The sequence below is a fragment of the Biomphalaria glabrata genome, chromosome 4 (genome assembly GCF_947242115.1).
Source record: "Biomphalaria glabrata chromosome 4, xgBioGlab47.1, whole genome shotgun sequence".
In the NCBI taxonomy this organism is placed as follows: domain Eukaryota; kingdom Metazoa; phylum Mollusca; class Gastropoda; family Planorbidae; genus Biomphalaria; species Biomphalaria glabrata.
The window spans coordinates 29,708,078-29,733,476 of NC_074714.1; the positions used below are offsets into that span (position 1 = coordinate 29,708,078).

The 25,399-nt window shown below is 34.7% G+C and overlaps 2 protein-coding genes across 9 annotated transcripts in view; one reads left to right on the top strand and one right to left on the bottom strand.

Annotated features, from left to right (window-relative positions):
* The window catches only part of LOC106053309 (kinesin-like protein KIF20B), a 74,159-nt gene that overhangs the window by 40,291 nt on the left and 8,469 nt on the right, over positions 1 to 25,399 (top strand). For 6 of the 7 annotated variants that reach the window (XM_056025909.1, XM_056025908.1, XM_056025907.1 and 3 more), the window contains 10 exons: positions 773 to 810; positions 2,013 to 2,113; positions 6,041 to 6,151; positions 9,721 to 10,974; positions 11,267 to 11,393; positions 14,485 to 14,573; positions 22,083 to 22,219; positions 23,643 to 23,920; positions 24,494 to 24,622; positions 24,988 to 25,172. In XM_056025909.1, the coding sequence (XP_055881884.1) occupies positions 773 to 810; positions 2,013 to 2,113; positions 6,041 to 6,151; positions 9,721 to 10,974; positions 11,267 to 11,393; positions 14,485 to 14,573; positions 22,083 to 22,219; positions 23,643 to 23,920; positions 24,494 to 24,622; positions 24,988 to 25,172 (2,449 nt within the window). Of the gene's footprint in view, positions 1 to 772; positions 811 to 2,012; positions 2,114 to 4,449; positions 4,626 to 6,040; positions 6,152 to 9,720; positions 10,975 to 11,266; positions 11,394 to 14,484; positions 14,574 to 22,082; positions 22,220 to 23,642; positions 23,921 to 24,493; positions 24,623 to 24,987; positions 25,173 to 25,399 lie in introns of those variants that run through there. The other variant, XM_056025913.1, reaches the window with a different exon arrangement.
* LOC129925719 (uncharacterized) lies at positions 15,851 to 20,190 on the bottom strand. Of its 2 annotated transcripts, XR_008777450.1 has the most exons (3): positions 20,021 to 20,190; positions 16,256 to 19,930; positions 15,851 to 16,158 (listed from the first exon to the last, which is right to left on the bottom strand). XR_008777450.1 is itself a non-coding variant. In XM_056025914.1 (2 exons), exon 2 carries the CDS (start codon positions 18,983 to 18,985, stop codon positions 17,897 to 17,899), a length of 1,089 nt encoding a protein of 362 aa, XP_055881889.1. In that variant the 5' UTR covers positions 18,986 to 19,930; positions 20,021 to 20,190; the 3' UTR covers positions 15,851 to 17,896. The 2 variants fall into 2 exon arrangements, 1 of the variants encoding a protein (XP_055881889.1); XM_056025914.1 differs by having other exon boundaries at positions 15,851 to 19,930.

The window sequence follows — 25,399 nt, forward strand, 5'->3', positions numbered from 1 at the left end:
GTTTAATTTTGTTTGGGGTCATATTGATCCCATAGTTCCTTCAATGTGATGAATTTTTTTCCCTTATTTACACCAACACCAAAAGCAAGCAACAAACAGCCTCATCCAGGACAACGCAAGAGATGTTATATTTGTCCCAGATCATGTGACAAGAAAAATATGGCTCCTTTTGTCTCGAAAGGCAATGGATGCGCCCAAATGAGTCTCTGGTTTTGGCTTAATCTTGAGACGGGGCAGAATCTGGTGTGGCTAATCAAGCCAATTTTAGAATGGCAGACTTTGCCACAATTCGTACATGTGTATGCTTCAGATTCAGGGCTAGTCTGTAATGAGTGTAGTCTGTGTGCAAAGAACATACCAAGCCAATGTACAATCAATGCCAGCAATAAGATTTTACCTACAGAGGGATGAAATAACCAAACATTTGCCCATGAAACACAGTGAAATTTTTATTCTGGTGTTTTGACTCATTGTCATATCATTATGTGAAGGAACATAAAATAAAATAAAAAAGTGCTGTTATTCTGGCCATATAGCCTATTTTTCACCATGGGGTCAAACTGACCCCATGGTACCAAACACGTGACTGTTTTCATGATACCCAAGCAGGGTTAATCTTCGGAATTGAAGACAAAGATTACTGAATATATAAAGACAGAACTTATCTCAAAATTATTATTGCATTGCTTTAAAATATAAGATATTTTTATGCAAAAATACATTATTTCAAAACTATTTGTAATTTTGTTCATCCTTTCATATTGAAATGAAGTTAAGAAAGCAAACAGATAAAGATCTTGCTGGAAAAAGGTAATTGTTAAAAAAAAATAATTATACAAGAATATTATTCGACATTCGAAATTTTATTATTTTTATTTATAAACTTTTGTTAATGGTTTAAAACTCAATGTTGTTCTCTTTGTTAAATTAATTCTAATGTATTTATTGGAGTTGACTGTTGGGGGGGGGGGGGAGAGAACACAAATTACACTCTTTTGCTCAGAAAAGAAAGCTCTTAATTTAATTAAAAACCAACTTTGAAAACCCAGCATTTTAGTCACATAACATTTTCGGGCCTATTAAACAATTAAAGAACAATGATTTTGTTGAAAGCATCAAAAGTTTAAGACATAGACTTATATATACTTTATCTAGACTGGATATGGAGATTTTTTAACACTACAAAAAATGTTGTGAACATTTTTTTAAAAGTTGAAACAAGGCATTGTTTTGTAAAGTAGTTGTTTTTTTAACCCTAACCAATGTAACATATAATTTAATTTTTAGATCTACATCTAGTAATTGAACATCAAAAATAAGAGTACTCTCATCTCATAATTATACATAATAATAATAATAATAATCTTTATTGTCCGTATGGAAATCAATCTATTTAAATGTACATAAGATGATTAAAATCTACAGACATGAATTATTTCGATCTAGGATTTTTGAAACATTATCTCAATTGAATCTAACAGGAAATGGCTTTGTTTCGTATTTTAGGGTGAATATATAGAATATATAGTTATGTGATTAATAGCCCATTCTAAAGAAAATCTGAGAAATTATTTTATATAAAGATCACTACTTTTCTAAGACAGAAAAAGATTGATTGGGGCAACTTCCATTAGAGCTTGAAAAGAGTTACGTACAAAAAAAGTCTATATATATATAGGTTTGTGAATCGATCAATCACGGATAAGAATTAGTTTCCAGTTTAGATATATATCTAATATAAAAGTCTATGGTTTAAGATTTTAAAGTGATAGAGAAGCCAATGAAAACTTACTAGACTGTGCTAATACACTGATGAAGGGCCAATTGGACATTAGTGCTCATAGAAATTTCCAAAACTAAAAAAGTTGTTAACAGAATTTGAAATTATTTAAAGATTGAAAAAAAAAAACAAAAGAAGTTCAGCTTTAGTTTCTAATTTAAATTTACTCAAAAGAAATGTAAAAACTAAATGTATTGAATGTAATGTTTATGATACTCATTTTTGTTTATAGATGTTCCAATCTTGGAAAATCAAAAAAATCAACTAGTAGAAATACAGCATCTTTAGATTCTGAAATTGGAAAAAATGCGTTAAAGAATATGAAAGTACAAAGTAAGTAATGTTGAAAATGTCTTCACTTTTTTAACCTTTTCAATAATTTTGTTTTCAAAGTTGTTTTCTTCAGTCTATTTATAAAATTTAACAGTGCTGAATTTCATTGAATACATTAGTACATATTTAGTATTAAACTTTTATTTGTATAGTTTGTCCATCAGAGTTTGATGATGACCACTTTTGTCATCCATGGGGCTGAGGGCTTTGCACTGGGGTTTGTGTCTCCTCGTATGGTTGGTGGAAACCTATGTGAGCCTGGAAGGTTCTGCTGCACACTGGGCAGGTAATTCTAACTGGTGGTGTCATTGGCCTTGCTTTATTTCTCTGGCGCTTTTTTTTCTGCCAGCGTTATTCTCTTGTCCTCTGCAATTTGTGCACCAGTTTTCACAGTGCGACACCATGATGCTCTGTCTCCCAGCTGGCTGGGTCAATGCTGAACGCCTTCAGAGAAGCATTGAGGGTGTCTTTGTCCACCTTGTTAACACTTCCCTTCCCTTAATTGGCCATACAGGAGTCATTTAGGGATGCAGGGGTCTTCTATTCTCCAGATGTGGTCTGCCCATCGCAGCTGGGACTGCATCAGGATTGTGTGGATGCTTTGCAGGCCTGCTTTTCGGGTATCAAAAAATAAATTAGCAGCAAACAGGGACCTTCTATTTACTGACCATTGTGCACTAAATGCTTGCTCTGAAAATGATCTGCAGAGCATCGTCAGTGACTTTTCAAGAGCATGTTCAGACTTTGGTCTCGCTATAAATACAAAAAAGACTGAAGTCTTATATTTGCCAGCTCCAGGTAAAGCCTACTTGTATCCAAGCATTAAGATAAGTGGACAGGAAATAAATGCAGTGGACAGATTCACTTACCTTGGCAGCACACTCTCTCGAAACGGAAATATCGATAATGAAATCGACTTGCATATCGCCAAGGCCAGTGCATCCTATGGCAGACTATTTAAAATGTTTGGAATAGATGAGGTATCACCACAAACATCAAGCTAGTAGTCTATCGAACTGTCATCCTCCCTATATTGCTCTATGCCTCAGAAACATGGACAGTATATAGAAAACATTATAAAAAAGTTCAACCACTTCCACATGAAACTTTTATTTAGAGAATGATAATCACCCAAATAGACAAATATTATTATTTAAACCTTTTCACTTCTGGAGTTATTAAAAAATTAATCCATTCATTCTTAGCCTAAAACCTTTTCTTTATAATCCTGACAAAATATTTTAATTACTAATTATCCAAATTATAATTATATATTTCTATGTATGAAAAATCTTCTTATCTTATAAAATACCGACATTACATAAAAAAAGAAGATGATTATGTCCTACGCATGTCCCTAGGTCAATCTAGTCATGCATGTTCATCCATGATTTTAAAAAGTCATTAGTTTTTCTGGCTGCACCAACCCATTCGGTGCTCTAATAGCACTAATACTTAGTGTCATAACTGTGTACCCACAGTACTGGTCTGGAAGGGGTCCAGAAAGATACAGGTGATTGAGAGTGACTTTTATGAAACCATTCTATTGCCAGAAATATACAGGAAATCCCTCTTGGTCACTTAGACCGATTGACATCCCTTGGATGGTTCTGAATTATCATTATGAAAAGCATCCATGCTACAATCAGAACTTAATACCAAGGAGAGATTCTATGGTGACCTGAGGAGAGTGCTGAGAAAATTGGACACTTATAGTCATGGGTGACTGTAAGGTTTGAGTGGGAAATGATTACAATGATTGACCTTGTGTTCTACGCAGTATGGTATTGCCAAATGCAATCATAATGACATGTTACTGCTAGAACTGTTTTAATGGAAAGCCTACAATCACCACTACTATTTTCTAGAAAAAAAAATTTAAACCTGGAATCAACAAGGCTCCAAACATTGGCACCTGCTGGACTACATGCTGGTAAGGCAGCATAGGGTTAGGGTCTATAACAATGTTTCTCAAATTTTGACTAATAGTCTGCTCCTAAGCCTCCCATTCCCCCTTACATTTGTGCCTCTCTCCATATCCAGCTTGTGGATCTGGTAGTGCTGTAAAGGTGAAGTGTTTTCCTACTTTGGGTTAGCTTCCAAAATCCATTATCCTTTCTTTTAGTAAGAAGAGCACATGTCAAACAAAGATAAATTAAGAACGCATGGTAAGGGTTAATACTGAATTGAGGGATACATTCAAGACAGTTGATATTGTTTGTTTGTAATGGGCGTGATGTTTGTAATGGGTGTGATGTTTGTAATGGGCATGATTGAAAAACCATACTCATATTCAGAAAGACATCCTGTCACTTCTTATTTTTTACCTTACAAAGCAACAACTTAACGATGCTACTTCCCTCTGAAGATATTTGACCGTTCTAATGAACCAAAGTCTTCTTTCAAAGAGATTTATGGATCTATCCTGTAGCAGATGCTTTTCACAAAAAACAGGTTCTACTTAGGAGATGAAATGATGTCACTTAATTTAATGATATCTTTTTAAACATTGGTAATAATATCTTTTTTACTTGATTAATCAAATGTGGATTTAATAACATAACAGTAATTTATAAGACATATCAAGAAACAAAATACTTAGGCTAATTATATGAAAATCTTTATTTATATAATTAAGTCAATTTTTTAAAAATGAATATTTCCAGAAAATTAGGTTTGTCTTTGAGACCTTTTGTTTCCGTCTATCTGTGGCATCCAGGGCATGATGCAACCCCTTAACCCTCCCCTCCCCACTACACCTATGGTTTAAAAGCTATCTTACCCTCAATGAATGTGACTGATTGAAAGGACAAATATTGATTTAAGGATGAATATCAAAATCCAATTTACACAAAAAAACAAGGTTACAAAGACAGTTTGTGTGGAAACAAAAACTCAAAATCGGCCCCCGAAGTGGTCCACCCAGGCAGGCTTCAATATTTTCAGAAAGAACATCCAAATGAAATTATATCAAAGACAAATGAGAGATAAGAATGGAGAAAGAAGGTTGACAGATCTTGTGTAGTGCCCCAATGGTGCTGCAGATCAAAGGATAGGTGCAAGTGAATGCAAAGTTAGATGTGAACATGGCCTAATTTGTTCCCCTTTTGTGAACCTGGCCTAATTAGTTCCCCTTTCAGACCTTGTGGTCTATAGGGCAGATGATGTAAAGTTCATCTGTTTTTGTGGCCTACCTTTAATGAGGGTGTCATGTAGCCAGCACAACGACCAACCGCCTTTACTTTTCCCCAACTAATGTCAGGTACCCATTAGAGCTGGGTAGACTTAGAGGCGCCCAAGGATTCCAAAGTTGAAAATCCCAGTCTTCACCAGGATTCGAACCCGGGACCCTCAGTTTGGAAGCTAAGCGCTTTACCGAGCCTCTCCTGGTCTTTACATAATGTAATTGTTTTGAAAAAGGCTTAATCTTTTATTCGAAATCTCATAATCAATACATAAAAATAATATTCAAGAAAATGAAATTTATAAGATTACTATTCGTTTTAAATTAGGTCTAACTTATAATGCATACTAATTAGCTTTTTCTCTTTAAAAAACTGCTTGCATAACTGATTTTAAAAATTAGATTTTTCGCTTTCAGGAAAAAAAAAGTAGTCATTGCATCAGAACTTTGAATGGTCTAAAATATTGTGATATCGGATTTTCAATATCTTTTCTAGTTTACGAGATCTAAACGGGACGGACGGACAGACATTTCGCACAAAACTAATAGCGTCTTTTCCCCTTTCGGGGGCAGCTAAAAATGAAAATTCTGTGGATGAAATTTTACAATTTTAAATAAAATTAATAAGAATTAGAATATTCTTTCAGAGAAAAGAAAATTTAGAAAGGGTTTTGTTGTTTTTTTTTGTTAGATTTAGCTTAAATTATGTTACATATATTAGGTTAGTTATAATATTATTCCAGAATGTTTAAAGTCCCCATTAGATGATGATGATGTTGAGAAAAAAGCAGAGATTTTAACACAGATTCAAGTTAACGCTTCTAAGCACATGAGTCCAATAAACTGGCAAGAAGGTACATTGTTTATGTGAAATGTTTAATCAATAGGTTCATCTTCCATCCCAGTGGTGCTACAGAAGGGCCCTGGCCTGCTTCAACACATCCTTCCATTAAGATCTATCTTGGGCTTTACATCTCAATGCCCGTGCTCTTAACTTGTAGATCTGCCTCTATATCTTCAATCCATCATATTCGTGGTCTGCCTTTGGGTTGCATTCCTTTTGGTTTTTGCAGTATACAATTTTTGCTCTTCTGTTTTCTGACATTCTTTCAAGGTTCTTTTATATTTCTATCACTATAGATAGGTGTTCATACAATTGGTATACATTGCTACTGGTCTTATTATGGTTTTGAATATTGTTTTCTTTGTTTTCCTTGATATTGTTTTGCTCTTGAGTAGATGGTGGGTGCTATAGATGTTTCTGTTTCCTCCTGCTATTCATTCCTTTATGTATGTGGTCAGTAATTTTAATATATATATATATATATTGTTTCTCTGTCTGATTGTCTCTTGTCGTTTTGATATACTTGGTTTTACAAGTCCTGCTTTTCGAGATGCTTCTTCCAGTTGTGTGAAATGTCTAGCAATGTCAGAGGTGTCTTACCCGATAAGGCAATGTCATCAGCATATTTTTATTGTATTGTTTTTAGAGGTTGGCTGTATATCATCCCTGTTGGTTGCGAATATATAAGTCAGAAGTAGTTTGCAATTTTTCCCCTTGTGTTTATGTGTACATTTCTTATAATTCTCTCCAGTGTCAAATTGAAGGGTATGCATGAAAGTAAGTCTCCTTGTCTTAATCCTTGCTTAATGCTGAATTCACATAAGTGTTCTCGCTGTACTATGGCTATACTTTTTTAGTTGTTCAATGTCATATTTATAAGTCTTGTCAATTTGCTAGGTATTCCAAATTTCTGTTGTGTGTCATTTAGATATTACCTTTTGATACTGTCATAAGCTATTTTTTATACTCTTTTCTGGACTGGTATATTATATTCATAGCATTTTTCTAGTATTCATCTTAGTGGTCTCATGTTCTTTGAAAATGTTCTGAGTTGTGGATCTGTTGGGTCTGATTAAACCACATTGGTAGTCACCTAAGATTTCTTCAGAGCATTTTTCAAGTCTCTTAGTTACAAGCTTAGGATCTTACAAGTCAAATTTAAGGGAGATATTCCTATGTAATTACTGCAGTTTAGTTTTAGTCTTTTTTTGTGTGTATTGGAGTTATGACTGCTGTTTCCCATTCTGTTGGTATTATTTCTTTATCCCAAATACTTGATATTAATTTGTATAACTGTGAAAGCAGGTCTTTTCCTCCATTATTTATTAGTACTGCTGTACTTTGGTTGGTGCTTTGTGGTTCTCCATGGCCCTAATTAATTTGTGGTTCTCCATGGCCCTAATTAATTTGTGGTTCTCCATGGCCCTAATTAATTTGTGGTTCTCCATGGCCCTAATTAATTTGTGGTTCTCCATGGCCCTAATTAATTCTAATGTTTCATTGAATGTTGGTGGGTTTACTAAGGGATCTGCTCATCTCAGTGGTAGTTCATATTCTCCATTGTCTCCATCTTCAGTAGTATTTAATATCTCCTCAAAGTATTCTGGACTTTTCCTATTCTTGCTTTTCTTTTTCTTTCTCACAATTTTTTGTGGCCCTTCTTCTTGCTTCATTGTATTGATGAGTTCCACAGCAAATTTTTCACTGACATTTCGTTCACCAACTAATCGTTTATGACTATTTGTTCACCTGACTATTTGCTCAACCATTTCATTCACCCAACAATTTGTTCACACAAGTTAACACCTACTTGAGTGCTAGACAGAATGGTGGATCTGAAAGGTATAGGTAGAGAAAGGCCCTAAAGATGGTTGATCATAATGGTATGATGGAATATGTATGTTAATTTAACATCCAGACTGCATGTCACGAGTTGAGTCTGTGACCTATTTCGACCAGTTTCTAGAAGCTCGAGGTCAAGCCAGTGCTGTCCAGCGTAAACAAGTTAATTTTAGGCATCCAATCAAAGAAAGAGGTTAAGGGAAAAAAAATAGCATACGTCAGCTTCTAGAAGGTCAAAGTTACTAAAATAATTAGGGGAGAAGTTTCCATGATTCTGGAATGTACAATTAAGAAAGGTATAAATTAGGGGAAAGTCAAATAGACAAGGTCCTCGCATAGTAGTGGTTCTTATAGAGCAATGGTCCTCGCTTGGTTCTCGCTTAGTAATGGTTTGATAGAGTTATAAGTTTTGTGATATTAGCGGGTCCATTAATTAGAGTTTTATTTAGTTGAAGTAATAATTGTTGAAGTAATATGAGTTGAAGTTACCTTAATTGAAGTTACAGTAGTTGAAGTATTCTTAGTGAAGTTTTGTGTTTCTTTAAGATTTGAATTGAGAAGTTATTTGGATAAGAAAGTTGGAGAAGTATTATTAAAGTAGTTTTGGAGATAATTCAGAGATGTTTCTTTCTTCATTTCATATGAATTTATCAACTTATTAATACAATCCTCGGCCTGTTCAATAAATTTTCAGCGATATGTCGGGTGAACGAATAGGCTTGAATGTTTTTGGGTGAACGAAATGTCAGTGAACGTATTGCTGTCTGGTGCTATTGGTCTCTATCTGTAACATTATCATCCCAGCATTTTTTTCTCTTTCTCTCATTATTTCATTTAAATCAAACCACCAGCGTTTTTTTTAAATAGCATATTATATTTGTTTTCCAATGTTTATTTATGTTATTATTTTCATTGTCTTTTTCAATGTTATTAGTTGTGTTTGGAGTGCAATTATATAAGTTTCTGCCACAAGTGGATTTTTTGTTTTTTACTATCATATTCCTGTGCTTTTTTTTTTTGGAAAATGTGTGGTACCAGTACTTATTCTTTGTCTAAATATAGTATTTACTTGTAGATGGTCTGAGTCAGCACCTGCTCCTCTAAAATTTCTTATATCTGATACATGTCTCTTATTTATGAGTATATGATCTATTTGATTACTGGTGTTGCTATCAGATGAGACCCAGGTTACTTTGTGAATATTCTTATATTGAATTTAGTGCTTCTGATAGACAGTCCTTTTCCTGACTAGAAATTCACTAATTATTGTGACATGGTTACTATGTGTGGTCATCTGTGACACACGGTCAAGTGTTGGGTATCGGGGAGTTAGGGGACTTGCAGGAAGTCAGGAGTGTGTTGTAAACAAGAAGAAGGAAGTCATCTAGTGAAGTTGTTCTGTATATAATGTTAGCCATGTATATATGTTATGTTGAAATGCTTGACAATTAAAAGGCACTTGAAACTTAAAGAGACTTGTTTCTTCACACTAATCTTATGCCATTATTGTTTTGTCTCTTCATGTAAGTTTTTCTGTGCCAATCATCGGCCTGAATGCTGATTCTTTTCCTGCTGATTGAGTTATTGTTTGCAAAAAGCAGTGCAATGTCTAAATGAACACTAATTTTTTATATTATAAATATTTATTCATGGTAATGTTTCCTGAAAATGACATTTAAAAAAAATCTACTTAATGATTCTATTTTTAAAATAAAGTGACTCTATTTCTGTATACAGGGAACATGATGCTTGATTCAGCTGTTTCTACACCTTTTAATAGACGTTTAATCTCATCAACACCTGACCCTGAACGTTTAGCAGACGTTGAAGAGCCCAATGTCAGCACTGAAAACAGTTTACTTCAGATGATTCCTGAAAAAGATGTGGATGCTAAGAAATCCCCTAAGGCTGTTTTCTCTTGGACAACTAATTTGTTTCAAAGAATCAAGAATCAGAGAGTGTTACATGAACAACTATCAATTTTAAATAATCCAACCTCATCTGAGCTAAATATAGGGACAGAGAATTATGACCATGCTTCATCAACTCTATGTTTGAAAAAAGCTGAAATGACTAATGAAACTTCCAACCCAAGTGAAAGGAAACAGTCCCTGTTAGGTTCTAGAACAAGTTCTAATCACAATGTGCCATTAACTTCAGAAATAACTTTAACATCCTTTATCCCAAGTCCTGAACAGTTTTCAGAACTAACTACCCCTTCTACTTTAAAAAACACTTGTCTAAATTCAGCTTTTATTTCATTGCCTTTGAAATCACATGCTTTAATAGCAGAGGAAATCAAAACACCAAAACAAACAAAAAGTTTGAATGCAGTCATTAGTCTGTCCTCTGAACTAACTGATAATGACAAAGTAAGCACTATATGCCTTAATGAAAAAAATGATGTTTCTCAGCTAAACAGTATCTCTAATGTGAAACTTGATTCAGGTATTATCAACTCTTTCACAGAGGAAACTTCTGCTGATACTTGTGATGTAGAAATAAGTTGTTTAGATAGTACTTTGAATGAAAGGAATGTATCAATACCCAAGAAAAGAGATATAGTTGCTCATGACAATAATTCTTCAAATGTGAGCCAAATAATTGAATTCTTAAAAACCAATCCACAATGTGAAAATATAGAAAAACAGTTCAAAGAAATCACTAAAATGGAAAGCCTTGCTTCTGTGTCCAAAGAAGAATTTGAATTGTCTAGTTCCAATGATAAACTAGATGACTTAATGAGTCACTATATTACTATTACTAATGATGGAAAAGGGGATAGCAATGATGAGAAAGCTAATGAAGCTTCTGTTACTCAAATATTTGTTACGCCAAGCACTAATGTAAATCAGAACTATAATAGTGACAGTGACAATGAAGCTACTGGCTCAAGGCGTCGCCCCAAAAACCTTCATTACTTGGAAAGTATGGCAGATCCAACTTTAAGAAATATTGCTTGTAGATTATCCTTTAAAGCCACTGCTTTACGTAAGTTTTCTTTCAAAATTCTAATTAAAATTTAAAAAGTAGTAGTCATTATCATTGAAAATTCTATTTTGTTAACAATTCTTCTATTTATGTTGTGTACATTAAAAAATAACTCTTTCTCTACCTAGCAGCTTATTGAATCTCTTTTAATACAAGTAGAAAATAAAAATTGACTAGCAATCATTATACTTTTAAATATGATAACATTTTTCTTATTTTTAATTTTTATGAAATAGCCTCTTTTTTCAATTTTTTTTTTTTTGATAAATTATACTTGAAAAAAATATTCTAGGAGATATTGAACTCAGGGACCTGATTGATGACATGATCTACTTTACTGATGCAGCGCTTGGGAAAGAACATAGCCAGAACCAGTCAGCATGTTTCTTTCTTAGAGAAGAGAACTATAACTTACAAAAGTAGGCTAATCATTTATTTGGATTTCTTAATGATTTTAAATATTTTTATTCTTTATCACTTGCCTTGTGTTTATTTCAGTACCACTTCATTTTTTTTTTTCATCTAAAAATCTATCTAAAAATATTTTGGAAAGGTTTACTTGATTTTTTTCCCTTTTTTAATGTTTATATTAACTCACTCTGTTTGTCTGTCTGTTTTACCTAACAAAACATAAAAAAGTTAAAAAATTAACTCATTATTTAATTAATTATTGGTATTAACTATTTTGTTTAATATTGAACAAGGGAAATAAACTTATTGTGAGATTTCCTGTATATGTAGAATTATTCCCCTTTTACATGCTATTTTTCACACTTCCCATTCTCGGATCACATAATTATTCATTTTCTGACAATGCATGAATAAATAAAAAAATTAACCATTTAGTTAATCAATTAAAAGGGAGCTAATTCATGCAGTATTGAGATATATGCCAATAATTTTGCAGTTCTTTCCCTGGGATAAGCTTTGTTTAAAAAAAAATGTTTGTTTTAGTTAGCTTGTTTGTAGTTAAATATTGGATTTCACTTTATTATATCTTTAGAATAATTAGCTTTGTCACGGAGATAATGTAATGTCGCACGTTACGGAAGTATGCAATGCCATTTTGAATAACAAATTATTATTCTTTCATTGGTTGAATATTTGCACCACAAAGAATGTTACGAAAATTCCATGCACGGGAAAGGAGATGGATGGTTCCAAAAAAGGCAGAAAGATGAAGATCATAAAGAGTATTTAAAGGCTACCAGTGGGTTTTGCAGTTAAATCCCCCCTTCTATAAAACAAAACAAAACAAAATGCAAACCACATTCCCCAAATTCCAAGAGCACAGCTTTTAAAACCCCTCCAAAATTTAGAATAAACCCCCCCTCTTCAATATAAAAGAAGCAAATTGCACACTCAAAATTCTATGAGCGAAGTTAAAGGGGTTTTTGAGTTTAAACCCCCTTTCAGAGGGGTTTGATGCTAAAAAATACTTCTTCAATATAAAAAAAGCAAATTACTCTCTAAAATTCTTTGAGTGCAGCCAAGCCAATGGGGGGTTTTGAGTTTAAACCCTCCCCCCTCCAGATGGCTTTTTTTTAAAGTTTAAAACCCCCTCCAGATTATTTTGAGTTTAAAATCCCCCCTACAGAGCATTTTGAGGTTGAAAACCTCTCTTCAATATTGTTCTATAGCAAACTACATTTAAAAAATACCTCTTCAATATAAAAAAAGTAAATTACACACTCAAAATGCTATGAGCGTAGCCAAATGGGTTTTGAGTTTAAACCCCTTTTCAGTGGGGTTTGAAACTAAAAAAATACCTCTTTAATATTAAAAAAAAAGCAAATTACATACTCAAAATGCTATTAGTGTAGCCAAACGGGGTTGGGAGTTTAAACCCACCTTCATAGTAGTTTGATGCTAAAAAAATACCTCTTCAATATAAAAAGAAAAGCAAATTACAAACTAAAATTCTATGAGTGTAGCCAAGCCAATGGGGGGTTTTGAGTTTAAACCCCCTCTCCAGATGGCTTTAGAGAGTTTTGAGGTTAAAAACCTCTCTTCAATATTATTCTACAGCAAACTACAGTTACCAAATTCTATGACCGTAGGTAAATGGAGTTTTGAATTTAAAAAAACACCTGAGATTTTTTAGTTTAAAACCCCCAACAGATGATTTAGACGATAAAACTTCCCTTTTCGATATAAAATCTAAAGCAAACTACAGTCACCTAATTCCAAGAGCGTAGTCAAGAGAGGTTACACATTTCTACCAGTGGCTGGGCTCCATTAATAAAGTGCAGTGAATAGTCATCTGCCGAAATTGAAAAACACTAAATGTGGCTCAACAAAGATGGATTTTAGGAGTCAGTTATTGAGATCGGGTCTAAATCAAGGAAATCCTATGTCGAAGTGGGAGTCGACCCCTTAGTAAGGTTGTGACAGAGCGTCTCCGACAAAATGAATTTTTCATACTAAAGAGTTGCGATGACATCCTAGTACAACTTGACACCACACTTTCATAGAGGTCCTCAGAGTTGGTGGGAAGAGGCTTCAGACATTGCCACTGACAAATTTTTGTGGATACAGCTTGCCGGCAAATGTGCCAAACAGCGCAGGAGGGTCTAAGTCAGTAAGAATAGCATATTAGGTTTTTGAAATAAAACTTTTTAATAGCAGGATAATACACTGTAGATACCTCAGAATATGCATTTTGTTGGCTTTCAATACCAGAAATAGTGCTAGGCCTGTACTCCCCCAGACCTCCTTGCTGGCAATGGCGTGAGTCTACAATTTTTCCACTAATTTCAATAAGAACCTATTCAAGGGCACAATAAATGTCTTTCGAAAGAATGAAGGGTCAGAATGTAATGGGGATTAATTATGTACACACACACACACATACATACATACATATATATTTAATTTTTTTTTGTGGTTGTTAAGTATGCATATTGTGTGCATGTATGTTGAAAAAAAAATTATTTTCCTTTATTTAGTAGCTATGTAGATGTTTATTATTACTTTACTTCATAACGATTTGGTTTTAAAATAATAGTTATTATAATAAATTTGTCCTCGAGTCTGAAGATTTCTAATTGGAGTTAAGTATTTCATGTGCAGTGAAGTGATAATAATGGCTTCCTATGAATTAATAGATACATAGTGATTGTGATTTAGGCTTGAATTTCTGTGTAACTCAGATGTATTACAAATGACCCGCAGAGGCCACATAAAAGTTTGTAATAAATTTTTGCTTTGTTCCATTCAGTTGCATTTCAGTTTTTTTTCCTGCTGTGTTCAAGAGTTTGCCTATGCTTCTCTGAATTAGATGTGGTTTTTATGGTTTCTTTATTTATTTGTGTGTGTGTCAATATTCAGACTTAATATCAGTCTGATTGCTTGCTCAAACATCTTGTTATGTGCTTCTCATTACAGCGTATTCTTATTTGAGTACTGAGTAGATTTCAAAGACTTTTTTTATTGATGGTAGGCTAAGCTAGTGTGTAGATTTGTTTTAAATTTTTGCCAAGTATTGTTCTAAAAAGCTATCATCAACAGACAAATAGACAAAGTGAAGCATCAGTTGGAGCTATCTGAAACTCAAGAAAGTAAATGTTCTCAGGCCTTACAAAAAACTTCTAACGAAGGTCAGTATCATTATTTTTTTTTAGAATTCTAAATAGGATGAAACCAAATAAAAAGGAATTTAAAACTTATTCCAGTTATTAAGTTGCATTTATAATTCTGTTTCTGCTAAAATCCTGTAATTTAAAAAAAAAATTATAATATACCAATCATTGCTTTGTGGCTACAGTGCTATAGAATTTCTTATGGTAGATTATGATAATGATGATGCTTCATTTGAATAAGTTTGAAATCAAAATCTGTGTCTGTGTGATGGCTTAAAGAAAGTAGAGGGTGAAAATTTGGATGTGCTACCTATTGGTTGAGAGGGCGGAGTGCGTAGAGGCTACAGCTTTCTGGCCTGTAGAAATGTCTGTGGGGTGCAGCAGGTTAAAGATTCATCAGAGACTTTATAGCTCAGTCCAAAAAATCAACTATGCCTTTCCACATAAAGGCTATCTTGATTAGTTGAGAAATGTGAAAATAGCACAATGAAGAATTCCCCCAAGTGCACATTGTTCTTTCATTTGAAATTGATGGATGGTTGATATCCAATGAAATGTTCTCAGTCATAGTGGAACCTTCAGACTGAAACAGGGGCAAAGAATGTATGCCTCTTAGCAACCAAATTGGAGAAATCCTTTTCATCAGCTTTTCACAGGGTTCTTATTCTTGTGATAACTCCAACCTTGAGAGTGAATGAGCATTTCAATCTCCTGCAAGTTTCTTTTAGGATTGTTTTCCTGTGTCCCACTGAATGAGAATTGTCCTAAATAATAATTAATTATATTATTTTCCAAATCTCCAATACTAGAGTGTCTGTCCTCTGAGCTAAATTCATGGAACCTTTTTGGTGACCTTAGCATTAGCCACAATTATAAGCCATTATATATTATCTCAGGTGATAGGGGATGACTGAGAACCCAATTATTGAGATGCATCTTTTTTCTTGTTAGACCCTCTTTACTACACCTAGACTCACAGTATAGTGTTGGGCACTTTTGGGGATAAGCTTTCAGACATTACACTGGCAAACTTAAAGAGTTTGATTAAATACAATAGTTCACCAATTTAGCCGGCATAATCATAAGCAATGGATATGTCAATCATGCTCTTGTATGTTGGCTAGGGAAACCAGGAGCCATCTTTCCAAAAACACGGCCTATTTGGGCTAACCAATCAATCAGCCTAGAGACCAAGATCTACATCCTCAGTACAATCATCATCCCATCAGCCACATATGCTTGCAAGATATGGAAGACATCCATAAAGGTTAAAAAGAGACTAAACGTGGTGTCAGGGTTATGTTAAGGCCTTAGCTCGTTTGCCCGGGCCCCTGACATTCAACCAGGCACCTTCGTGCTTACAATAAATAAATGACTCACTGGTAACAATGTAAATATTTAATGATATAAATATAAGTATGATGACAAACTAATGGAGTAATGACATTGAATTTGGAACATTTTAAAATACTGTGAATTTATTAATTAAATAATAATTATACCCCTTGCTGTCCCACAACGTACACATTAATGTTCGAAACCACAACACAACACACTGCTGTCTCTAGTCACCAGCGTAGACTTCCAATCCCAAACTAACTCCCTGTAAAGACAAAGTAAAGACAAACTAGAAAGGTCTAGTAGACTATCACTATGGCATCAAAACAACTGCGAAACGCAGTTATGCCTTAGATACTCACCCTAAACAGGGGAACACAGAAGAATCTCAACAAACGTTACACCAGCAGAACAAAAACACTCCATCCACTTACAAGCAAGGCAACAAAAAGAAAGTGCGTTCACAAATAGTGCACTTAATACACATTGGTGCTAGAATGCCATAATCTACGCACCGACATTCCCCCTCTCCCCCCAAACTGGTTCTTACAAAGTATGGACCAGTTTCCGTACCTCAAACTGAAAGAAAAGTAAGAAGATATCATGGCAGCTACAAGGTGAGCACATCCAGCTAGGGAACATTCATCCGCATTAACATCACTCTTCCAAACATAACAACTTAGAAGAAAAATTACCAATGACACTTGTTACCAAAGTATCCACATTACACTATGAACCATTCACAAAATCACATCTACCAACCGATCAAATTTAAAATGCATAATTAACAAATTAATGTCAATAATACTAAATGCAACATAATTTCATCTAACATAAAGTGCAAACATTTTCAAACAATAATGTATACATTGGAACATTAAAATGCATAAGACATGTATATACCAAAAATACATAAATATGTAACTTATGTAGCTGCACATTGGAAAGTCTATCTTGAGCACGGATCAGCAAGCAGATTGTCCTTTCCTCAGACGTGAACAACATCAAAGGAATAATCTTGTAACACTAGTGCCCATCTTGTAATGCGAGCATTGGTACAGTTAGTGCTCCTAAAGTAACATAAAGCCTTGTGGTCAGTCTGGAGATTAAATTTTGTTCCCGGCCAATAATTGTCCCTTTTTCTATTGCATATACAATGGCCACTTCTTCAGGTTTAATGGTAAAATACTTCTGCTCCCGAGGCAACACTTTACGGCTCACATAATTTTATAGGATGCAACATACCATTCACACACTGGCTAAGAATGCCAGAGATCCCTTTGTCTGAGGCATCAGTCTGGAGATAAAACAGTAAAGAAGAATCAGGCAATCGAAGAATAGGATAGTTACACAGACAGGCCTGCACTCTCTTCAATGCCTCCGCACACTCACAGCTCCAGTCTACTCTCATGGATTTTAACCGACGTAAGAATGCCTTTAAAGGAAAAACTAAATCCACGTATCTACCAAGAAACTTTTACTCCCATAACTAACAGATATGGTTCCGATACTTTAAATAACAAAGTGTATACTCAACTTACTTTAAGTATATATAAAGATATAAGTGGAATGGAAAAAAATAGCTTCGTCTAGAATATTGACTACATCAACATCTAAATATACTAACACCATTCATCCATAGGTCTCGCTATTTAAACAACCCAATATCGATTTGCCAGAGTACCCTAGTTATCATCACGTTATCCCCGCGTGCTTATACGATGAGGAACAACCACAATATTCCTACCTCCAAATTTTGACTTGTCCAAATATTTAACTGCTCTCGCAACGTCTGCCAGATTCCTGAACCTAACATGACCTATACCCATTGACTTCCCATTCGCCATCAAAACCTCCACAAATCCCACCAAACCAACATCTCTAAACCTATCCTTTAACTTCTGCCAGTTAACATTATATGGTAAATTTCTAACTGTCACTGTGTAAAGATCCGGAATCAGCTTATAGTCACGACGACTCTTGGACTCGCGACGGACCTCTAGTCATCTATCACTTGGCCTCTGCTCATGTGCTCTGACCACAGTATTACAATCGTCTTCCCTATCAGTTGAATTAATCGGGTAAGTCTTTGGAACCCTTTCACCACAACTGAAGCAAGCGATCTCCATCCTTTTGCCCCCAGGACTCCGATTCATCACAGGCTCACTACACGCTGCCGCAACATACACTTTGTCTTCCTTAGCAAGCGACACACCCGCACTAGCAACCTTAAAACCTTCAATAACATCAATCATATCATCAACGGTGCCTTTCTTACTTATTATCAGTTGCTTGTACACATCACCGGACACATTCTCAAGTATTCTATCTTTCACCAGCAACTCTTTCACTTCTTCCACAGTCTTGCCTACTTCAGCCATTTTCAACCAATTGTCCAACGCATTTCGCAGCTCTGTGACAAAACCCCTAAAATCGTTCTGTCGTGGTTTTACCCGGTGGAACCTCTTGCGGCAGGTTTCCGCGTTTATATCCGCATGTCGGAGTAATACGGTCCTCACTTCCTCATAATTTTCATTCAAAAACAGACTGTCACGCAGCATACAGTTTCTTAGAAAGGTAGTTAGTTTATAGGACAGGAGCAATGACCATTCCTTTCTATCAATCTTGCATCTTGTTGCGACGGCCTCAAAGTGTGTTAAATATGCCATCAGGTCATCGTCTTCCTTCATTCCCTGGAAGCTCTTGTCAAGTTTATCTAAAACATTTCTAGGCCGCACCTCTGCCTGTGTTGCCGTCCCAGCCGCTGTTGCTGACTTTTCCTTCATTTTTTCTAGTTCCATCTCCTCTTTCCTCTTGAGTTCCTCCCTGGCATCTCTTTCTTTCCACCTTTCGTGTTCCTCACGCTTGGCCTTATCCTCACGTTCAAATCTGGCCTTCTCCTCTGCCTTCGCCTCAGCTTTCAATCTTTCCTCTCTCTCAAATCTAGCCTTTTCTCGTTCAAACTCTTCTTTCTTAACTTTTTCATAGTCTTCTTTCTGCTCAGCCACATACCTCTCCAACCTTTCACCTTCGTACCCCAGAGAACGACCATCACTTATAAACTGGGCAGTAATTGTCAACCTAGTTTCCATGGTAAATACAATGTACACTACTTGGCTGTATTATATTTAAATTATATACAATATGGGAACCAAAAAAATTCTACTAATTGTACAAGAGGTCAACTAAAGCCTAGAGCCTGCGGTTAAATGGCAAAGAAAGAAACCTATCTGTGCAGTATCCCACGTCGGAGGAAAGTGCCTCACTCAGGCCACAGCGTCGAAATATAGTTGCCACAGGACAATCCACCACAATACTAGTAGCCTCAGACTTCAGTAGTTACCAACAGCCACTTTACACTCACGTTCGCTTGTTGCCGGGAGCGAGAAGACACTCGTTCGAAGGTGAAGCACAATATAGAAAACAAGAAAATACAAATGCGTTTCAATCTTGCAATACAATAGTTATATAGTATATAGTACAGTATAGTTATAGTGTTATATCACTTATATCACAAAGGATGTATTTATTTGCTACTTTCGATATACATCGTTGCCAATGGTACACAATTCAATATTAGTACAGTAGATTGTGATGCAATACTATGTAAACAATTATTAGATTGTAGACACTGCTGCTACATAATCAAGTAACTAAAACTTATATAATGATTAAAATTATAGTTCTGTGACTGGTAGTCACAGCCGGACTCGAGCCCCCAACTGTCAGGGTTATGTTAAGGCCTTAGCTCGTTTGCCCGGGCCCCTGACATTCAACCAGGCACCTTCGTGCTTACAATAAATAAATGACTCACTGGTAACAATGTAAATATTTAATGATATAAATATAAGTATGATGACAAACTAATGGAGTAATGACATTGAATTTGGAACATTTTAAAATACTGTGAATTTATTAATTAAATAATAATTATACCCCTTGCTGTCCCACAACGTACACATTAATGTTCGAAACCACAACACAACACACTGCTGTCTTTAGTCACCAGCGTAGACTTCCAATCCCAAACTAACTCCCTGTAAAGACAAAGTAAAGACAAACTAGAAAGGTCTAGTAGACTATCACTATGGCATCAAAACAACTGCAGTTATGCCTTAGATACTCACCCTAAACAGGGGAACACAGAAGAATCTCAACAAACGTTACACCAGCAGAACAAAAACACTCCATCCACTTACAAGCAAGGCAACAAAAAGAAAGTGCGTTCACAAATAGTGCACTTAATACACATTGGTGCTAGAATGCCATAATCTACGCACTGACACGTGGCTCAGCAGCAATTCCTGAGAAGGATCTTTAGAACAACATGTTGAGATAATGTCACCAATATAAAAGTCCTTTTTCACACTGGCACTTGTTCCCTGAGTAAAATGGTGATCAATGTCTATGAGATTCTTGGTACATAGTCTTTGACATGATGAAACATGGAAGACAAAAAAAAATGAGGAAAGAAAAACATTGCCCTCCACATATAACATGGCCTCGCAAGATGTTATGAAAATTATATGCTGATATGTTGTCGTTCTTATGTTTATATGTGCTTGTAACTCGTCCTTAAGAATGTGTTCACGAAATGTGTGTTGTGTAGTCATTCAGTGTATTAAATTGTTATGAACATAATGATAACAGAGTTGAAAACCATGTCCGCTTAGAATGGCTTTAAAATTAAAAAATTATTAGGTTGAAATTCACATGGTGTTAAGTGCTTAATTAGCCTTGGGGTTTGGAATTCTGGTGCCAGCTGGACTGAGGATTCTAACTTCCATAGCCTCAACATGGTGCATCAGTGGAAACTCTGGTAGTGGAACTGGATAGGCTAATGACCACAGGTAGCCAAATAGGCCCCTGTCAGCTTATCCTTGGTGATCTTTTTGTTTTTTTAGTCTCACTGAGGGTGAGGATGGAAGAGAGATCAACAAGTCCACCACAAATGGGACCACCATAGTATTTGGCAACTATGTCCTTAAACAGCTTTGAGGTGGTTACAGAATAGTATTATGAAGTAATTCCCAGTAGTTAGTGCAGCTTTCTACTGCATGTAGCAAGTGGGCTTGATCCAGAGGCTGTGCGCTACACATATGGCACCACCCCACCATAGTCATGTACACTACTAGTGTGGAACCTTCAGAACTTGAAGTAAAGAGCTCACGATCCACATCTGGTCAAATCTTTCTAATGACCAACAGGGGCGCATTTTGTGTCCATTGTGTGTGGCTTTTATCAAAGATGCCAGCTGGACAGAGGACATCTCCTGTGGCTTCAATTTGGCACATCTATGGAAATGTCTGTTAGTGGAACCAGATATGCTAGAAATAGGTAGCCAAACTGGTCCCCAAGGGTTTACCTTTGAATCTGGTTCCTGGTTCCTCCATGCTTTGAGGCAATCACATAATAGAAATATGAAGAAATTTCCTGTATCTGCTCTAACAGTTTATTGGGGGGCAAGATCACGGATCCAAATTATGTATATGGTGAGATCCAACTCAGTAATGCTTACATACATTGTGTAACCTTCAGACAGGATATGGGGTGAAGAGCTTTCCGTCTGTTGAGAAAAATCCTTCTCTTTGGTCAAATGGTTTAATGAGGTCGCACAGCGCTTCAATTCCATAATGGAATTTTTTCAAGGTGCCTGCTGGAATATCTTTTTGATTTTCAGGAAGTCTAAAGAGTTTCACACAATTCTAAAAGCATCTGTACATTTTATTGGGGAAATTAAAATCTTTATGCTTGAATATGACATGCTTGGGTGATCTATATTTTTGTATTTGTAGAACAGCCATTTTCAACTTTTTAGGGGCTCTTTTATTTTGAAATTTTGATCCCCCCCCCCTTTTATGTGTGTGTGTTCTTCCATTGTTATTAGATACAAAAGAAAAATGAAAGAATAAAACAAAATAAATAAATAATTAATTAATTAAAAATACATGTTGACTATTTTTTGGCAGACATTGACTAGGAGCTCTATACCCCATAACCAATGTATGCTATTTAAATTAGCTATTTTTTTAAAAATTAACAATTCTTTTAAGAAAATGATATTCTTCCAAAGTAGAATGCAAATATTTAGAAAGCTGCTCAAACTTTTCTACTAGTTTTTGTTTGTTGTGTTTTATTCCAGGTGATCCTAAAACTTATTTTTATTTTTGTCTTTCTTTGTGCTGTTAGTGCTGCATCTTGAAACAAAATTGAGATTTCTTTTAGAGGAGAAAGACAAACTTGATAGCCAGGTGACTTCCTTATTAGAGGAAAGAGCTAAGTGGCTAAGCAGCCAGCAAGATTTGGTTAAAACAATAAGTCTAAAGGTATTTTAAAGCTTACTTTATTTATTGTTGTTTATTGTCACATCCATTTAATGAGCACAACTTTTATCTTTATCTACTTTCAGTTTATTTATCTATGACAACGCTTTTGTGCTTGGTTCTCATGACCATCACATAGAATCATTGCAGGAGGGGAGGAACTGATTTCTTGAGTCCACCTCCAATTACTAAAAGATTTATTTTTTTCAGTCAGTCTTTGGCTTATTAGACACCTAATTTAACGACAAAATTTGTTAAGGACTAAGACTAAGACTGCTTTATTGACTGAACATTGAGCAAAACTTCTAAATAGCATACATTAGCTTCTTTCCAGTCCCTTGATACTCTGCCCTGGTTAAGAGACGCCTGAAAAAGTATTTTGTACACTGGTGCTAGCTCATTGCTTTGTTTTTGAGTAATCTAGCTGGAATACCATCAGGTCCAGATGCTTTATTTGGTTAAATGTTCACTAGTAGTTTCTATATCTCCTATGTTGTCTACTTGTGTTCAAATTAAGTAATATGTCTTTGTCTCCTGGGGTGGAGAATGCTGATGCAAAGTATTTATTTAGGATGTTAGCTTTAGTTTCATTATCATCATGTGTTATCTTCTCCTTTTAACTTTAATATACTTTTTATAAACTCTTTCTGCCTTAGTTTCTTAAAATTTTTTATATAGGTTTTTCTTCGGTCTACAAAGCTTCTTTAATCTGTTATCAAACCAGCATTTATTTATTTTGTTTGATGTGTATTTAGTTGGTATATGATTTTCTATAATGTTTTTAAGATAGTTTTTAATAAAATTCAGAGGTCATTGACTGGTTGGTTTAATGTCTTTTTCTGATAAGAATGTTTGTTGAAATTTTAATGTAGCTTGGTGTAGTTGTGTTAGGTTGCATTTGTTCCAGAGTAAGATTTTTTTTTTGGGTTTTATATTGGCTACTGCTTTTATTTGACTGTGTATTTTAATGATATCATGGTCTGATAGACCAGGGATAATATCATAATCTGCTACTAATCCAGGTCTGTTGGTTAAGAAGAGATCTAATTTTGGTAGTGTTTTTTGTTTGTTTGTTGGTTATGTTTTTTTTTAATGTTTATGTAAAGCTTTGTGTAAAAGAGCTACAGATCTTAAATATATTGTTATTGTGAAGTTAAAAGTTAAATATTAGTCACCTGAAAAAATACATAGAATAATTGTTTAATTAGAATACTGCTTTATTTAGTTCACACTATGATGGTCTCAATTTCAGGATAGAGAATTCTTGAAATTGAATGAAAATTGAATGAAAAGAGCTAGAGATCTTAAATATATTGTTATGGTGAAGTTAAAAGTTAAATATTAGTCACCTGAAAAAATACATAGAATAATTGTTTAATTAGAATACTGCTTTATTTAGTTCATCCTATGCTGATCCCAATTTCAGGATAGAGAACTCTTGAAATTGAATGAAAAACATCATGAAGAGAAGAAATCCTTCCACCAGTCACTTGAGCAAGTGTCCAAGAAAACCCTGGGTGTTCATAAGAAGCTTTCTGGAGCTGATAGAGAAATAGAAAAACTGCAACAAAGATTGAAATGTAAAGATCTAGATATTGAAGATCAAAAGGCCATTGTGAACAAAACTAACCAAAAACTGAAAGATTGTGAAGCTAATTCTTTAAAGAAAGATCAGGAGATTGTTCGTCTTCAGGAGCTTATTGAGTTAGTACTTGGATTTGCACATTTTCATTTCACATTGATGAATTCTCCCTTCTTGATTCCCATGATTTTAATACAGATTTGCAGATTCCTAATTATAATACTCAATTTTACTGCAACGTATTAAAAAAAAAATCAATAAAGATTCTGTGATGAGTTAATGTTATGTTGATGTCAATGTTATATACAAAGCTGTGCTGTCAAAGTAAGCTGTTTGCTCTTTTGTTACATATAGTGAATAGATTATTAGAAATTCAATACTGAGACTTTTTGCAAAGCAAGTAAATAAAAGTTGTTTGTTTTGTAGCTCAGTAAAAGAAAGCAATCCAAAAGCTTAGTTGTAAAATCTCATACATATTCCATAAAACTGTCTGTTATTAAGCAACAAGAGTAGGGCCAGGTCTTGGGATATTGCAGCCAACTAAGTAATTAAGTAAAGTAATTTTTGGACGGTTCAACTTACAATCTCTTCAGCCAGCACAATAAAACTCAGGTTTAATTCATTGTATGCATATAAATCTTGTTCATTTTTGTTTTAAGAAGTATAGCTTTTATTTTATCAATGTTTACTGTCAGCTCCTTAAAGATTGGTGTAGATAATGTGTTACAAGTCTTTGAAACCAGCTATACATCATCAATGGCTAGTCTAGCTCACAAACAAGGAATAGAACATCTTAGAAGGATTATACAGTCTAATCAATATAGGTATTTCTTTTGATTTATTGTATTGGTATGCAGGCATTCTTTTGTGTTTTGTTCAAAATATACAAATATCTATACTACATAAAATACAGTGACACTTGTTTGAATTTCAACTCAACCTATTTATTTTGAAATATTTTATTGGAAATTTATTCAATTTTAAATGTAAATTTTTTCACTAAAAAAAGTAATACAAAAGTGTCCTTTACATAAAATAACAAAATTCTTTCAAATACAATATTTGATGTATAAAAATAGATTCATCAATAACCCATTCTTATCTGAAGCTAGAATCATTAAAACATGAAAGAAATGGGTTCTTTTTTTTTCTAATCCAATATTTCAAAGAATGGTATGGCTTTGTTTAGGTCATCTGATTCCTTGAAGAACAAGACTCAAGATACATTGGCTGATCATTCCCACTCCAGACGAAAAGTTTTTAATAAATCTACAACACCCAAAAAAGTGAAAGAGTTTGGACCTTCTAGTGGAAAAAGTAAATCACATTCTTCTCATCACAGACCAATGTTTGTACCCACCAGTAATCATCAAGGTAATGTGCTGTTTTAAATGCATTCAAAGTACTCATTTTTATAACCTTTCTATGCAGCTAGTGATTCATTAAAGCACTTTTTCAATGTCTTTGGCTGTATTTGTGACATTTGAAGGAGTTTTCCATGTGTGTTTAGAAACCCAATAGCTCTCATGTTTTTGCCTCATTGCATGTGAGAGGGCGAGCAGACGCCTGAGCTATTCTCCAAAGCCTTTCAGGAGGGGAAG

Excerpts from the sequence above, each read along its gene's own strand:
- LOC129925719 (XM_056025914.1), bottom strand. The coding sequence starts at position 18,985 with ATGGAAACTAGGTTGACAATTACTGCCCAGTTTATAAGTGATGGTCGT.